The sequence below is a fragment of the Mobula hypostoma genome, chromosome 1 (genome assembly GCF_963921235.1).
Source record: "Mobula hypostoma chromosome 1, sMobHyp1.1, whole genome shotgun sequence".
Taxonomy (NCBI): domain Eukaryota; kingdom Metazoa; phylum Chordata; class Chondrichthyes; order Myliobatiformes; family Myliobatidae; genus Mobula; species Mobula hypostoma.
Genome location: NC_086097.1, coordinates 40,919,440 through 40,936,800, shown reverse-complemented (window position 1 = coordinate 40,936,800; position 17,361 = coordinate 40,919,440). Strand labels below are relative to the sequence as shown.

The following is a 17,361-nucleotide window of genomic DNA, read 5'->3' as shown; positions in this document are numbered from 1 at the left end:
TCATATTTTATCTTTGAATACTTTCAGTGGACCTTGAACACATGACAAGTGTGATTCGGAGCTCAGCAATGATTAAAATTTCTTTACCATTTTGGTTCATGCATCATTGGCAACTGTTCTGTTTTTAAAAGTTATATGGAAAACTCTACATAGCGTTCTAGCACAGCCTCAGGATGTTAATTTGTAATTATTTGTTTTTTTTTAAATACTTATTCTCTTCAGTTTTAAATGCATGTGTTTGTCCATTTAAGAGCAGCAGAGACTGATTGAAATAGCTCCTGCTGTGCATTACGAAGTGAGTAACATTAAATAATAATTCACTTGTTTTCCACTTACACTCATCAGTAGCATGTGCCATCTGAAGGATAATGGCCACATTGGGCAAATGATCTCAAAAGCAGGTTTCTACAATAATTAAATTCAATAAATTTTATTTGACTTTTTGCATTGCCATTAATGGCAGTAATTTTTAAATATCTTTGGGGAAAACAATGATCCATCTGACTTTCACTGATATAATAAAGGAGGGCAGTTTAACCATATTAACCAGCAGATACCAGGTTCAAGCACAACTTCCTCCCTTCAACCATTCGGTTCTTGAAGCAACCTGCACAATTCTAATCATGCACAGTATACCAATGCTTTGACCACTTCACACTGCAATGGACTTTATTTTTCTTTTCTAATAGGGTAGATGCAAGCAGGCTTTGTTCCACTGAGGTCGGGGTGAGACTACAACTGAGGTCATGGGTTAAGGGTGAAGGGTGAAATCTTTAAGGGGAACATGAGGGAACACTTCTTCTTTCAGAGGATGGTGAGAGTATGGAACTAGCTGCCAGTGCAAGTGGTGGATGCAATTTCAATTTGAACATTTGAGAGGAGTTTGGATAGGGACATGGATGATAGCGGTACAGAGGTCTATGGTCCGGGTGCAGATTAATGGGCTAGGCAGCTTAAATGGACTAGAGGGGCCAAAGGGCCTGTTTCTGTTCTGTAGTGTTCTATGACTCTAACTGTGTTTATGTTGTATCTCTAATCCTATATGACTGTTACTGCTATTGCGAGTAAATTTTTCATTTGCATTTCTACATATGTGTACCTGTGCATTGCACAATAAAGTTAATGTTGTAAAACCAGTTTCTGATGGGATTGTTGGGTTCTAACTGCAATTGGAAGTGCACCAGAGTGAGGAACCTTTCCTTATGTAACAAATGTCTTTCCAAAGATAACAAGCTGGTGAAGCTTTCTGTTTTCCTTTAGGGACCCATGAGCACTCTGTCTCCTGTGCCACTGTTGTAAAGGTTGGAACACTCTGCCCCATACTGCTGCTCCTCTCTCGATCCAAAAATATCCCGAGAACCCTTCATCACCATACTTACTTGACAATTACTTCTTATCTGCCATGGGCATGATTCCGACATGTCAAATTAATTAATTGCAGTTACTAAAATTGCTAGATCCTCATTTTGCAATAGGAGAAAACATTGGAATTAAAAACAAATAACTCATATATAAGAACAGCAAACATCATTTACTAAATAATCATATCTAATGCACTTCACGATGAAAAAAAATGAAATGCAGTAAAATTACAAAATACATTTCAAGTCTGGTGAATAATAAGCTTTACAAATTAATCTCCACATTCACGTTGAGGCCAGCCAGCACCACCAGAGTTCAAATCTGGGACACAGATGGATTAGAAACTAATTGCCAAGTAGCTACAAATGAGCTTTCTTAGTCAAGAAACAATTATTTTGGAGATGAGTGAACAATTCTTATCCTGTAGTCACCAGAGATGCATACAGCACTCTTGATGAAAAGCAGTTACTTAAAACGTGTTGTGTTTTCAGAATAAGCATGGGTAAATAGCTTTTCCCTGATAGAAGGCAGAGAAAAGCCAATCAACAGTTTGGTCACAAGGTCAAACTTGTTTACGCCTTTGGGGTAAAAATTCAACTCTACCGATCGTATATGAATGGCTGTCATATTATTGACCTGATGTTCTTTACCATTATGTTAGAGTAAAGAGCATTAGATGCAACCTGCTAATTTTAAATTCACAATTAATAAACCATGGTGGATTCAGTACATTGAGCTTGTACTAGCTTGTTAAAAAATCTATCCAATTCATTCAATTTCCTTGATCTTTTCCCATTGGTACTGCTGATGTCTCTTTGGTAAATACCTACAGTATCCAGGTGCCTCCTCAAGGGGAGCTCTGTCTACCTGTCCATGATATCCTCATTTCAAAATCAGTCAGCATTAAGAAAAATACAGGTTAAAATTAGTCAGCAGATCACGGTTGAAGACTTATTTGTAAATGAGAAGTATCACAAAGGAATAAGTTTAAAATTAAAATCAGAGATATCAGAGAAATTTAAGATGTGTGTTTTAAAAAGAAATCAAAGAAATTTGATAGATCAATTGAAGCCGAATGTGAATGTTTCTTTGCTTGCACTGGAGAATGATTAGAAATAAATCCATGCTGTTGGCTCTTGACATATGGATGCCTTGCATTTTGACAAAACGAAACTCCATCTCAGAATTTGTTGATGTTTCCAAAGCAGGCAAAAAGCCAAAGTCTTCAGGAAGCCATTGCTCAGCTATCATCATAATGTTCTGGAGATATGTGTGGGCGGAAGAAGTAGGAATACAATTTTATCAACTTCATATTCAATAAAAGGAAGTTAAACAAAAAACAAATCATACTGGGCTGTACAAACTGAAGGATAGAGTTCAAGAATGGAGGAATAATTTCTGTACAAAGTACTGACCTGGCCACAAATAGAGGTATCAGTGTGCTCTCAGTCATTATGTAAATAATATCAACAGCATAGAAAGTTAATAATATAAACAACAGGGTGGCAACCTTTATTCATGAGAAAAGACATTTGAAGCCACAAGGATTCCTTATACTGTTGCATAACAAAGATGATTTAAATTATTAAATATTTTGATTCAAGTAGATGGAGAAAGTGAAGGGCCAGCAAGGAGACCCATTAATTTAAAATTGTCATTAAGTGCAACTTAGTAAAATTGCTCAGGTTACTGGAACATGGAATGAGGAGTCAGGCAGTGGGAATGGTTTGAAAATGCTGTTACACATATATAATTGACAGTGGACTGGATAAATTCCTTCAGTGCTATAAGCTTAAATGGTTCTAAATATCAACATCTATCTGCTACCTTGACAGAGGCATTAAATACTTAATTAACACACAGAGCAAGGTTGCTATAGGCAAAACAATGGTGCATTCCACATGAATGCATTAAATACTTCCAACATCAGGCCTTGGCTCAGAGTGGACAATGGCTAAGGTTGCCATTCCCATAGATTTCAAAAACAGGATGCAACATATTGTACCTTCAATCCTTAAGTTACATTAAAGCAAACATTTACTTTAAAATTATATTGCATTTATTTTAATAAAAAAAATCAACTTGCAATTACAGAAAGTAATTAGGAAGGCAAATAAAATCTTGACCATTTGCAATGGAGATGGTGAACAGGAGCACAGAACCTTGCTGCAAATATAGAAGGCTTTCGTGTGCACTATCATTTGCAATGTTGATCTCCTTATTTAAGGAAAGATACACTCATTGGCCACTTTATTAGATACTTCCTATACCTAAAAAACAGATGCCTCCTGTATGGAGATACAGACATGCCAATTGATGCACAAAGTTGCTTCAGCAATTGATGATGTCTCATTTTCTGTGGCACAAGTTTTCTGATCAGAAACCACAGCACCTGGTGTGTCAGTCTCCTTTGGAAATGGCTGCTGATGAGATCTGACCTCTAGTCTTATTTGTAAGGTTTCAAATCCTTCAAAACAATTATACCATTTTGATAATTTCAATGCATTAAACTGAGGCCGGCTTTGATTTAATTAAGAAACAGAAATATTCAGAATTAGAAAGACTGAAGGTCAGTGCCAATATGTAATGTGGAGAGAGAAGCTCATGATGTTTATATTTTAGTTATACACTCTGTACCAGAATTGTTATTTTCAGCAACCGCCCCTTTCTTTTTATCTTTGCATCTACACATTCAGAAATGAAAATCTAAATCCAAACTAGTTTGTGTGCAACTGTGACTCTAACAATAATAACTCTCACAGATGAAGATCCCATTTCAATCCCTTGGTGTTCACACCTTTATAATACTAGCTAGTGTCCCATTTATAATATACCACTTGTGTCCTAGGAGGCTCTCAGCTCAATGGCATATCTCCAAACAAGATACAGAGAAGGAAATTTGTGAATAATCAATTACAGATTTCTCTTCTGCCACTTATTTCAGTCTCATTGCCTCTTTCTTTTCACAATAAAAGCAAAAACCAAGTATCAATCCTCCACACAATCATGAACTTTACTGGGATTGGATCTATGTGGTTCTGAACACAGTGGGTGAAAATGATCGAAGTGCCTGATTGTTACTTACAGTATACATCTACTCGGATGGACTTGATTGCAGGGGTGCTCAAGCCATTGTCGGCCTTGCAGTAGTAGCGGCCTCCCTGGTGGCGCTGTATTCTGGTGATCCGCAGGGTCTCGTTGAAAACACTGTTATCATGGAACCGGTCAGAGGCACTTCCTGCTGTTTTGGTCCATCTGATCTGAGCAAGCATCATTAGAAATGGTTATTACACTTGATACAGAAGGCTGAACCACAGAAAAAGCACCTTCTTTCAACAGGCAGAATTATTTACAATGTGTTACTTTTGTAATACATCAGCAGGAAATCTAAATTTGGTGCAAAGCATTTTAAGTCAACATAAATCAAACTATTGAGTACAAGAGATGGGATGCTATGTTTAAGTTCTGTAAGATGGTAAGGCCTAATTTGGAGTATCATGGGCACCTTTCGTCATCTACTTACAGGAAAGATGTAAATAAGGTTGAATGAGTATAGAGAAAATTACAAGGATGTTGACGGGATTGGAAGACCCAAGTTATAAGGAAAGGTTAGGACTTTATTCCTTGGAAAGTAGAGGATTGAGGGGAGATTTGATAGAACTATACAGAATTATGAGGGGCATTTATAGGGAAAATGCAAGCAGGCTTTTTCCACTGAAGTTGGGTGCAACTACAACTAGAGGCCATGGATTAAGGGTGAAAGGAGAAAAGTTTAACATGAGGGGAAACTTCTTCGTTCAGAGGGTCATGAGAGTGTGGAACGAGCTGCCAGCACAAGTGGTGCATGCAAGCTTGATGTCAACATTTAATTGAAGTTTGGATAGGTGCATGAATTGTAGGGGTATGGAGGGCTATAGTCCTGGTGCAGGTTGATGGGAGTAGGCAATTCAAATTGTTCAGCACAAACTAGATGGACCGAAGGGCCTGTTTCTGTGCTGTATTTTTCTATGACTCTATGCCTCTATAAAAGTTACTAAGGAACATGCTGACAAAAACAAGATGGATTCAAAGTTCAAAGTTCAAGATTCTTGTTACTGCATCAAGAGCAGAAAATACTGAAAATATCCAGGAGGTCAGGCAGCATCTCTGGAAAGAGAAACAAAGGTGAAGTTTCAGGACAGTGACGTACATTCTGGACTAGAAAATTTAGAAAAAGAAGCCTGTTTAAAGTTGCAGAGGTGAGGGATGTGGAGAGAAAAAAAAAGAATGCCTGTAATAAGGTCAAGACCATAGAAACTGGGACAGTTCATTGTTGAGTAAGAAAAGGTGAAGGCATGGTATGGACAGTTAATTAGTCCTGGAAAGGTGCTAACAGGGAGGTCTGAGGAAAGCAGAAGCTGAGGGACAGAGCAGTAGCAGTCGCAGTCGCCAGATACTGTATGTGGAATAAAGGGGGATGATGGAAAGTCTGGTAGTTCAGGTACAATCTTTGCAGGGTGAAAAATTGAATTATATCATAATCATCCAAGGACTGAAAACCAAAAAGAAACACATCAGATACCAAGAAAACAACAGATTTGAGAAGAAAGCAACACAGCTGGAAACTCTTAGTAAGCTACGCTGGATCTGTGAGAGATAACTAATAATAACACCCCAGGCTATGAGCCTAAGTATTCCCCCATGGAAAAGTCATTACTGAAATATCAACTCACCACGCTCCCCCCACAAAATCAGACTCAATCCCATTTGACTCTCTCCACAGGTGCTGCCTTACCTGCTGAGGTCTTCCAGTGTTCCTTATTTTGTCCCACAATCAGCTGCTGTGTGGGATAACTCACTGGTCAATGTTTTTTTTTAAGTTTTCCTGCCTCATGTATCTTTCTTCTACTTACTGTCTCCATGTAGTTAAAGCTGTAATTAATTTATCGTTAGCACCCTCTCTAAGTCAATATGTGTCCCTCGTCTTTGTGGTCTGCATTATAATAAGGATTTCCCTGTGTTCTCTCCAAAGATGCCTATTAAAAAAGATCAGTTTCACGCGTAAACAGGAAAATAGGGAAAATTCAACAGATATAATAGATCATAAGACCATAAGCAATAGAAGTAGGCTATTCAGCCCATCCAGTCTGTTCAGCCATTCCACCATGACTAATTTATGTTCCCTCTCAACCCCATTCTCTTGCCTTCTCCCCAAAACATTTGATGCCCTTACTAATTACTTATCAACCTCCTCTTTAAATATATCCAATGACTTGGCCTCCACAGCCATCTGTGGCTATGAATTCCACAAACTCACCACCCCCGGCAAAAGAAATTCCTCCTCATCTTTGATCCTTCTGGTCCTAGACTCCCCCACTATTGGAAACATCCTCTGTCCACTCTATCTAACTCTTTCAATATTCAGTAGGTAAAATAAAAGAGTAATAGTGAGATCCATAGCTCAAAAAAATTAAAAAAAAATGCATCTCAATCTCCCTTCACAGATGCTGCCAAACCTGCTGAGTGTTTCTGCCATTTTCTGTTTTTCATTCTTCCAGCAATTGCACTCTACTGCTTTCCAATTCCTGTTAACAGGATGGGTTTAGATGCCATCATGACATTAAGTTCTGTCAAACTGAAAGCAATTTGCACCATGCTATGATTTAGACCAATGAAAACCATGAGGAAAATTAGTGATCACAGATCTTAGAAGAACACAGTGGTATATTCCTTAGACAATTGCACTTCCATTCTCTGGTTTAAATCTTTTTATAACAAGCTGTTGCATTTGTATTACAGGCTATGAAGCTGCTTCTGGATTTCAGTTTAGCATTCAACACTATTACTTCATGAACTTTGGTGAACAAACTCCTACTCCTTGGTCTAAATACACCATTGTGCAATTGGGTGTTGGACTTTCTGACCAACAGACCTCAGATAGTCAGGATGCACAACGTTCCTCTCTCCCGATCATCCTCAAGATAATTGTTCCTCAGGGCTGAGCGCTGAGCCCATTGCTGTGCTCTCCGCTCACACGTGACTGCACGGCTAATCACCCGAGTAATCGCACTGTCAAATGCGCCGATGGCACGACAGTGGTGGGGCTCATCAACAACAATGATGAGACAGCCTACAGAGAGGAGGTGGAAGATCTCAAGGCCCGGCCAGGCAAATGACCTCTCCGTCACTTCAGGAGAACTCGCAACACCCTCTCGCCTCTACATCGGCGACAGGGCAGTGAAACTGTGAAGACTTTCAAACTACCAGGAGTGCACTTCTTGCACAAACTCTCATCCTACACAATCAGGAAACCTTATCAATGCCTCTAATTTCTGAGGCGGCTGAGTAGAGGTGGACCATTTACAGATGTGAAGCAGACAGCACCCTAAAATGCTCCATCACTGCAAGGTATGGAAACAGCACCGCAGCAAACAGCAAGACTTTACAACAGGTAGTCAAAGATGCCCAAAGCATCACCGGTACCAGCATACCAACCATCAAGGGTATATATACAGAAAAGTGCCAGAAAAGGGACAGTAACATTATAAAGGATCCCAGCCACTGTGCTCATGGACCACTCTCATCAGGGAGGAGGCTACGTAGCATCCACGCCATCAGACTCAAAAACAGTTACTTCCCACGATGCTGCTCAAGCCACTAAGCTCTTCCGGCAGATTGGTTGTTGTTCTAGACTCCACCATTTGCTGTCCCTTGTGTTTCTGTGCACTTCCTAATACAGCTGCTGAGTCAGCTATAAATGGTGAAAAGTGCCTGCATCACTTTAAAAGCCTCAGAAAGAATACTTTCAGTTGTACCAATAAACCAAGTAACTGTGTGTATAAAGAGAAAGCAGGAGCTGACAAGTTTTGATTACCCCATGTGCAATGACTGTGAATGTATAATTTTATTGCAACTTTTTAAAATTTGAAAATGTATTGAAGTAAAAAGTGTAACACGGCTAAAAAGTATATTTGACCATCTGTTTAGTATTTCAGAAATTATGACTGGAATGTTATAAAAATATTATATAATTATAACATTGACGACCTGAGTTATAGGGAAAGATTGAATAGGCTAAGACTTTATTCTCTGGAGTGTAGGAGAGTGTGGGGAGTTTTGTTAGAGGTATTCAAAATTATAGAGTAAATGCACACAGGTATTTTCCATTGAGGCTTGGTGAGATTAGAACAAGAGATCATAGGTTAAGAGTGTTTTGTAGCCTGGGGAAAAGTACACACTCAGGACAACAAATACTTCTTTGGGTTTGAATTCCTTTATCTGTTTTAGATGTTTAAGTGCCAGAAGAGGGTCACAAAACAAAACGAACGAATTTACAACCAGTTCTTGCCGTTACAATCTCAGTTTAACTTTCGATCCACACCCTCGTGTATGGACAGAGTTGCATATGCAGCATAAAAAATACCAGAACTAGTACGGTACTAATATGGTAGTGGCAGTCCTACTTGGATGGTGAGGAACTTTGTATAAGCCACGCGATCCTGCGTCGATGCCTTTACTCATGAAAATCCTTCCTCACCATGCCCAGTCTCAGGGAGGAACTCAATTCCAACGCCCCACCAGAGTCTTCAGCAGAAAACAAAATGGTCTCCCCACTATCCCACGTGTGCGTAATGACATATCCGTCTCCCTTAAAGGCACAGACATCCATTCTAGCATTACCCAGGTGGATGCCTAAGTACACTTTTAACGACACTGAATAAGATCCAACGGTCACCCGGTTACAAGTGAAAGATGAAATGTTTAAAGGGAACATGAGGGAGATCCGCTTCAATCAGAGGATGGTCAGAGTGTGGAATGAGCTGCCAGTGGAATTGGTGGATGTAGGTTCGATTACAACACATAAGAGAATTTTGGATAAGTACATGGATGGGAGGGGTGTGGAGGGAGATGGTCCAGGTGTGGGTCAATGGTTCTAGGCATACGTAGCCCCCCCCCCCCCGGCCACCCTCAGGGTCGCTCAGTTTGCTGTCGTCTAGGGAAACAGCCTCGGCCCCAGCAAACTGGATAATTCGTTTGTGTGGATACTGTGTGAGGTACCCCACCCCGCCCAAATAACAGACAATACACCAGATACGATTAAATGATTTACAGTTTACAGATATTACTGGAACTATATAATTAAGAGAGAATAAAATATAAAAGGAAAATAAAAGGCGCCACACTTATCAAAGTTCTATCTCTTCATGCAGAAAAACCGTTGGAGCTCAAGGACCTGCTTCTTCACCCTGCGACCCCTCGGACCACCTCGACCGGCCGCCTGGGACCAACAACGGTGGTTGACCAGATGCTCCACACAAGTCCGTCTCCGTCTCCTCGCCGAATGTCCCATTCGGGGTCCGACCCCGTTAGCGGACTCACAGCACCTGGTCCATCCTCTGTCTCGCTCTTCCGCCTTCTGCCCCAAAACCCCGCGCATACAGTACCTTCAAATACACGAAAACCATAACAACTATCCCAATTGGTTAATAGCACTCCCTTATCACACTCTAAAGTAAAAATAAGCTGCTAGCGCAAACTTTCTCAGCGTTTAACACAAAGCCGCATTCCCCAGATTAACATAACAAAGACGCCATTTTAATTAGCCTCCGCATGTAACATAAAAGTCGAAACCCCCTTACACTCTCCCCCCCACCAAATAAAGTCATGTCCTCATGACTTCTAAATAACTCGCCAACCAGTCCTGCAGACACACAACACACACATACACAGATACACACAGTGCCAGTGCTCCCCAAACAGTGGACCTTACACCCGTCCCACGGGCGCTACATAGGCCAACCTATCTGAGAGCTTCTTAACCCTCCGAGACCTCCGGACCCCCTCACCTAAACCCAAAAGGCTCAGACACTACTAGGGATACCTCGGGCCTGTTTGCCAACTCCTCTCTCACTCAGGCCACCACTACAGCTCAGAGCCCCCTGTCCTGTGTCTGGGGCCCCGCCTCTCCTCCTTCCTAATCCTGCCACAACTCAGACTGCCCACAGCTAGCCCTCCCCACCACACCTGACTCAGTGGGAGAAGGGCCAAAGGTCTCTTCCTCAATCATGGGGAAATTAGCGAAAGGCAGCATGTACCACATGGGCAGCACATCATCCTTCGAATCTGTATCCTTCCTCATTCCTTCGATCGGTAGCTGCTGTTTAAGTTTCTCCAAACTGAAACATTTAGCCGGGGCTACCCCTTCAGCCTCCTGCAGTCGAGACGTCAGCTTCTTTGGGGACTCCTTCAACTCTCGCCACAGCCTCAGCAGTTCCGACTCAGGGTTCTTGGTCATCTCAATCTGGGACGCAGTTACCCCACCAGCTTCTTCCACCCTGACCTGAAAAGCAGCAGTTAAAGAATGTTCAGCCTCCGGTTGTTTCTTCCTGAGGACGTCTTCCAGGTCAACTTTCAGTTTTTCCACTTCGTTTAAACTCGCGATAGTCATCTTCAGGTTCCTTTCAAGTGTCCGCCTCCCTTTTCTGAGATCTGTCCTCCATTTCTTTACCTCCTCGGGAGTGTAGTCAAACTCCCCTCCCTGGGCGCTCGGTTTTCTGTTGACCTTAGTCAGAACACTTCCTTGATCTTCCCCAACTTGCAAGTCTTCCAATCTGTTCTGAATCGAAGTCTTGAGTTTCTGCTGATCCCTTCGAAGGTGGGTCATTGTTTCTTCTCGCTGGATTAATTCATCAGTACATGACCGCAGTACGGTGCAAATCCCCTCTCTTCCCTGTGTCTCATTCAGATTGACGACCTGGGTTTCCATCCCCCGGTCCACCACCGTCTGTCCCAACACCAGGAAGTTCAACTGGTATGTCAGGTCATTTTTCTCACATTGCACCAAACTCCTCCGGCCAAAAACTCCTCCACATATGACACTTCGCTTCGGTCGCCCGGGCTCAGCCACTCCCCTCGCCTCATAGTCCCCCCAGGCGAATCCAAGCTCTAGGCGGTCATCCACATACGTCAAAACTCCACACTCCTTCACTTCCCCCATGGTCTTCCTCTTGCCCCGCGGGAAGGATGCAGGGGCTCCGGATATGCCCTTGGGCATCTTTTCGGATCAGAAGAATCATAGGGAATTAGTAACGGCCATCTTCAGCTCAACAGCCGCTCTCCTCAGGATCTGGCAACATCCACCCCTCAGATGCAGCACATTAAACCACATCGCATAATCCACACACACGCTGCCTTCATCTTCCACGCCGCTAGGGTCCAGTTGCCGTGACCTCTCTCTTACTGAGGTGTCTTCAGCGGTCAACTCCCCTCCCTCATGGTAGTCCGGAGCATCTACTAAGAGGGTCTCACCCTCAGCTACTTTCCCCAAACCGTACCACCGCTGGGTCTCGTTTAAATTCGGTACTAGCTCAAGGCTGCTACACACGTCCTCGGAAGCAACTCGACATGCTGGGTGCCCAGAAAATGCCTCCATGACTTCCAGGGTCATTAACCAATCATCGTCTTCTGGATAACTACTGCCACTAGTACCCAAAGTCTCCGGTGCCCTTGTGGTTGTCAAGGATAAATGCTTCAGACACCGATTGTAAAACGAACTGTACAACAACTTGATCTGTGCCCCGGGGTCGAGGATAGCTTTAGCATCGCTTCCCTCTATCCATAGCAACACCCTGGGGTGTTGTCCCTTTAAGCCTTCAGGAATAGGTCTTCTCCTTTCGGAAGTACATTGGTACATTGCTGGGAACATGCTTCCCCAGAGACCCCAAGCCGTTCCCCCACTGGGCCTCCACTAAGTTTCCCGACACCTCTCTGATCAGCTGAACAACTGAAGGAGGGGCTGATCCCCTGAAATGATCCCCCTGGCACTGCAAGCAATTTAGCCGCCCTCCTAGCCAGAGAAGACACACTGAAAACTTTCCCCCCTCTTTCAAATAACTGACAGCAGTCACTACAGTGTAACTGAGCCTGACAGCTCTAACACCGTCACTAGCCCACCTACACAAACTTTCAACCAATCCCTGTCGCTCTCCCTCAACCGAGCACTGCCACTCATCTAACAACTGCGAGATCCGCTCCGCCCACGTCTCACACGCCTCCGCCCCTCTTGGGGTGGACACTATCCCAAGTGCCAGGCGGAGCCTGCCAGAGCTAGAACATTTATTCTCAGATTCTACCTCAAATCAGACCACTCTTTCCTCTCTCTCCCAACTGCATGGACAGCCCCGAGTGCCACCTCCAACTCGTCAATGCCAGCCTGAACTCGAACAAAGACCTCACCCACCACGCATACAGCAATCACCAGCAAATAACCCACAGAGACACACATCACAGATTTAAACAGGGCACCCACACAGCATACCAGCAGGCTCCATCCCGGACGAGCCCCCACAATGTAGCCCCCCCGGCCACCCTCAGGGTTGCTCGGCTCGCTGTCATCTAGGGAAACAGCCTCGGCCCCGGCAAACTGGATAATTCGTTTGTGTGGATGCTGTGTGAGGTACCCCACCCCGCCCAAATAACAGACAATACACCAGATACAATTAAATGATTTACAGTTTATAGATATTACTGGAACTATATAATTAAGAGAGAATAAAATATAAAAGGAAAATAAAAGGCGCCACACTTATCAAAGTTCAATCTCTTCGTGCACAAAAACCGTTGCAGCTCAAGGACCTGCTTCTTCACCCTGTGACCCCTCAGACCACCTCAACCGGCCGTCTGGGACCAACAACGGTGGTCGACCAGACGCTCCACACAAGTCCGTCTCCGTCTCCTCGCCGAACGTCTCGCTCGGGGTCCGACCCCGTTAGCGGACTCACAGCACCTGGTCCATCCTCTGTCTCACTCTCCCACCTTCTGCCCCAAAACCCCGCGCATACAGCATCTTCAAATACACCAAAACCATAACAACTATCCCAATTGGTTAATAGCACTCTCTTATCACACTCTAAAGTAAAAATAAGCTGCTAGCGCAAACTTTCTCAGCGTTTAACACAACAAAGCCGCATTCCCCAGATTAACATAACAAAGACGCCATTTTAATTAGCATCCACATGTAACATAAAATTCGAAACCCCCTTACACATAATAATAGTTCGGCACAAAGTAGGTGGGCTAAAGGTCTGGCTCTATAACTCTATGATTCTAAAAGTATTAAACAATGGAGACCGATTTCCAGACAGGATCAGGCTGATCAGTGAGAGTCAGGAAGGGGAAAAGATAAATTATCAGCACACGTTAGTACTGGGACCACTCGCAAGTGCTGCATCAGGAAGAATGACAAGGTCAGCCACCAGAAGTCATGTTTTAGTTGGCTGTCAGCAGATTGAACCCACGACAGCTTTGGGCATGTGTATGATTCGGCAGAGAAGCAGGGAGAAATTGACCGGCTGCATCAAGGTTACTGCAATCCCCCAAACTCAGTTAAAGATAATTCACCCACAAAATAAGGTTATGCTTTTGGTCATTTATTAAAGGTTCCCTGGTCATAACGTCAATACAACCAGCAATAATTATTTACTGGCCTGTTGGAACTTAAGTAGGCAGGGAAAGACTGCTGTCTTGCACAAAGCTCAGATGTCAAGCCTGCATCAGTGTTTATTTGTGAAATCTTTCGTCTTGGAACATGGAATGAAGCATAACACAGTAAACAGAGCAAACCAAATGCTCTGTTACCAAAGGACCACATGACTCAGAATATATCATTCCGGTCAGAAAATGTGGAATTTTCCTGACAAGATTTTTCTTTGAAGAAAGAGAGTGTTCAAGTTTTATCAGCTTCAGAAGGCATTTTAGGAACAAGTTGATTATAGCTTTTTTCTTTTTGTGACAAGGCTAAATTGTTAATTCAGAAAGCTGGAGAAACAAAATCCCAATACATCTCTGAATCTAGTGTAAACTTCAAAGTTAACTGAAAACATTCCAAGTGTTACCAGTGTTATGTAAGCTCCAGATAAACCAAATCAATATTTTGAGTGAACTTCTATATTATTTTGTTTCGATTTCTATCAAAATTATTCAAGATTTAAGTTGCTCCCACAGCTCCAAAACTTGCGAAAGTTAGTGCGCAGGCTCATCTGATCCAATGTGCTTGGAAATGTTTACAAATCTGGTGCTTCACTTTTGGATGGATGAAATAGCAACTACCTGAGTGCACTGTAGTGGATACTCGGCATGACCCAGGTAATGGAGAAAATTGGAACTATATTAAGTGGCGACCCATTGGGATTTCATGACAGACCTGCGGATCATTCGGGAGAATGAGGAGATTATAGATCGTAGCTACAGGGAGGTAGTTACGCCAAAGGAGCAGAGGACAGGAAATTGGGTCACTGTGAGGCGAGGGAAGAGGAAAGGGCAGGCAGAGCAGGGTTCCCCTGTGACCATTCACCTCAACAACAAGTATACCGCATTGGATACTGTTGGGGGGGATGACTTACCTGGGACTAGCTGCAGTAGCCGGATCTCTGGCACTGAGTCTGGCTCTGCAGTGCAGAAGGGAGGGGCGAGAAAGAGGAGAGCGGTAGTGCTAGGGGACTCGATAGTTAGAGGTGCAGATAGAAGGTTCTGTGGTTGTGACAGAGAATCCAGGATGGTTTGTTGCCTCCCAGACGCCAGAGTCAAGGATGTCTCTGATCGATTGCATGACATTCTGAAGTGGGAGGGTGATCAGCCAGATGTCGTGGTGCACATCGGTACCAATGACATAGCAAAGAAGAGTGAAGAGGTCCTGGACAGTGAGTATAGAGAGCTTGGTAGGAAGTTGAAAAGCAGGACCTCAAGGGTTGTAATCTCAGGATTGCTACCTGTGCTAGGTGCCAGTGAGGGTAGGAATAGGATGCTCTGGAGGAGGAACAAGTGGCTGAGGAACTGGTGTAGGGGGCAGGGTTTCAGATTTCAGGATCATTGGGACCTCTTCTGGGGCAGGTGGGACCTGTACAAGAGAGACAGGTTACACTTGAACCACAGGGGGACCAATATCCTTTCAGGGAGGTTTGTTAGTGCTATTGGGGAGGCTTTAAACTAGATTTGCAGGGGGATGGGAACCAGAGTGCCAGAGCTGACAGTGTGGCTGGGGTGAAAATGAATTATGTTGAAAGTTTAAGCAAATCCGCTGATAGAAAGGTTGTGAGTGGTGCTAAAAATCTTCTGAGGTGTATATATTTCAATGCTAGGAGTATTGCGGGGAAGGCGGATGAGTTGAGGGCGTGAATTGACACGTGGAATTATGATGTTGTAGCAATTAGTGAAACTTGGCTACAGGAGAGGCAGGACTGGCAGCTTAATATTCCAGGGTTCCGATGCTTCAGATGTGATCGAGGCAGAGGAATGAAAGGTGGGGGAGTAGCATTGCTTGTTAGGGAAAATATTACAGCAGTGCTTAGGCAGGACAGATTAGAGGGCTTGTCTACTGAGTACTTATGGGTGGAGCTGAGAAACAGGAAATGTATGGCCACATTAGTGGGATTGTATTACAGACCACCCAATAGTCAACGAGACTTGGAAGAGCAAATCTGCAGAGAGATAGCAGGCAACTGCAGGAAACATAAAGTTGTGGTTGTAGGGGATTTTAATTTTCCATACATTGATTGGGACTCCCATACTGTTAGGGGTCTAGATGGTTTAGAGTTTGTAAAATGTGTTCAGGAAAGTTTTCTAAATCAATATATAGAGGGACCAACTAGAGGGGATACAATATTGGATCTCCTGTTAGGTAACAAATTAGGGCAAGTGACAGAAGTCTGTGTAGGGGAGCACTTTGGTTCCAGTGATCATAACACCATTAGTTTCAATTTGATCATGGACAAGGATAGATCTGGTCCTAGGGTTGAGGTTCTGAACTGGAAGAAGGCCAAATTTGAAGAAATGAGAAAGGATCTAAAAAGTGTGGATTGGGACAGGTTGTTCTCTGGCAAAGATGTGATTGGTAGGTGGGAAGCCTTCAAAGGGGAAATTTTGAGAGTGCAGAGTTTGTATGTTCTTGTCAGGATTAAAGGCAAATTGAATAGGAATAAGGAACCTCGGTTCTCAAGGGATATTGCAACTCTGATAAAGAAGAAGAGGGAGTTGTATGAAATGTAAAGGAAACAGGGGGTAAATCAGGTGCTTGAGGAGTATAAGAAGTGCAAGAAAATACTTAAGAAAGAAATCAGGAGGGCTAAAAGAAGACATAAGGTTGCCTTGGCAGTCAAAGTGAAGGATAATCCAAAGAGCTTTTACAAGTATATTAAGAGCAAAAGGATTGTAAGGGATAAAATTGGTCCTCTTGAAGATCAGAGTGGTCGGCTTTGTGCGGAACCAAAGGAAATGGGGGAGATCTTAAGTAGGTTTTTTGCGTCTGTATTTACTAAAGAAGCTGGCATGAAATCTATGGAATTGAGGGAATCAAGTAGTGAGGCCATGGAAACTGTACAGATTGAAAAGGAGGAGGTGCTTGCTGCCTTGAGGAAAATTAAAGTGGATAAATCCCCGGGACCTGACAGAGTGTTCCCTCGGACCTTGAAGGAGACTAGTGTTGAAATTGTGGGGGCCCTAGCAGAAATATTTAAAATGTCGCTGTCTACGGGTGAAGTGCCGGAGGATTGGAGAGTGGCTCATGTTGTTCCGTTGTTTAAAAAAGGATCGAAAAGTAATCCGGGAAATTATAGGCCGGTGAGTTTAACATCAGTAGTAGGTAAGTTATTGGAGGGAGTACTAAGAGACAGAATCTAGAAGCATTTGGATAGACAGGGGCTTATTAGGGAGAGTCAACATGGCTTTGTGCGTGGTAGGTCATGTTTGACCAATCTGTTGGGAGTTTTTCGAGGAGGTTACCAGGAAAGTGGATGAAGGGAAGGCAGTGGATATTGTCTACATGGACTTCAGTAAGGCCTTTGACAAGGTCCCACATGGGAGGTTAGTTAGGAAAATTCAGTCGCTAGGTATACATGGAGAGGTGGTAAATTGGATTAGACATTGGCTCGATGGAAGAAGCCAGAGAGTGGTGGTAGAGAATTGCTTCTCTGAGTGGAGGCCTGTGACTAGTGGTGTGCCACAGGGATCAGTGCTGGGTCCATTGTT

At 43.2% G+C, this 17,361-nt stretch overlaps 1 protein-coding gene across 2 annotated transcripts in view; it reads right to left on the bottom strand.

The window, feature by feature from the left end:
* mdga2a (MAM domain containing glycosylphosphatidylinositol anchor 2a) overlaps nucleotides 1-17,361 on the bottom strand; it is a 1,048,869-nt gene that overhangs the window by 680,681 nt on the left and 350,827 nt on the right. For both annotated transcript variants that reach the window (XM_063047135.1, XM_063047145.1), the window contains exon 3: nucleotides 4,448-4,622. In XM_063047135.1, coding sequence (XP_062903205.1) covers nucleotides 4,448-4,622 — 175 coding nt within the window. The remainder of the gene's footprint in view (nucleotides 1-4,447; nucleotides 4,623-17,361) is intronic.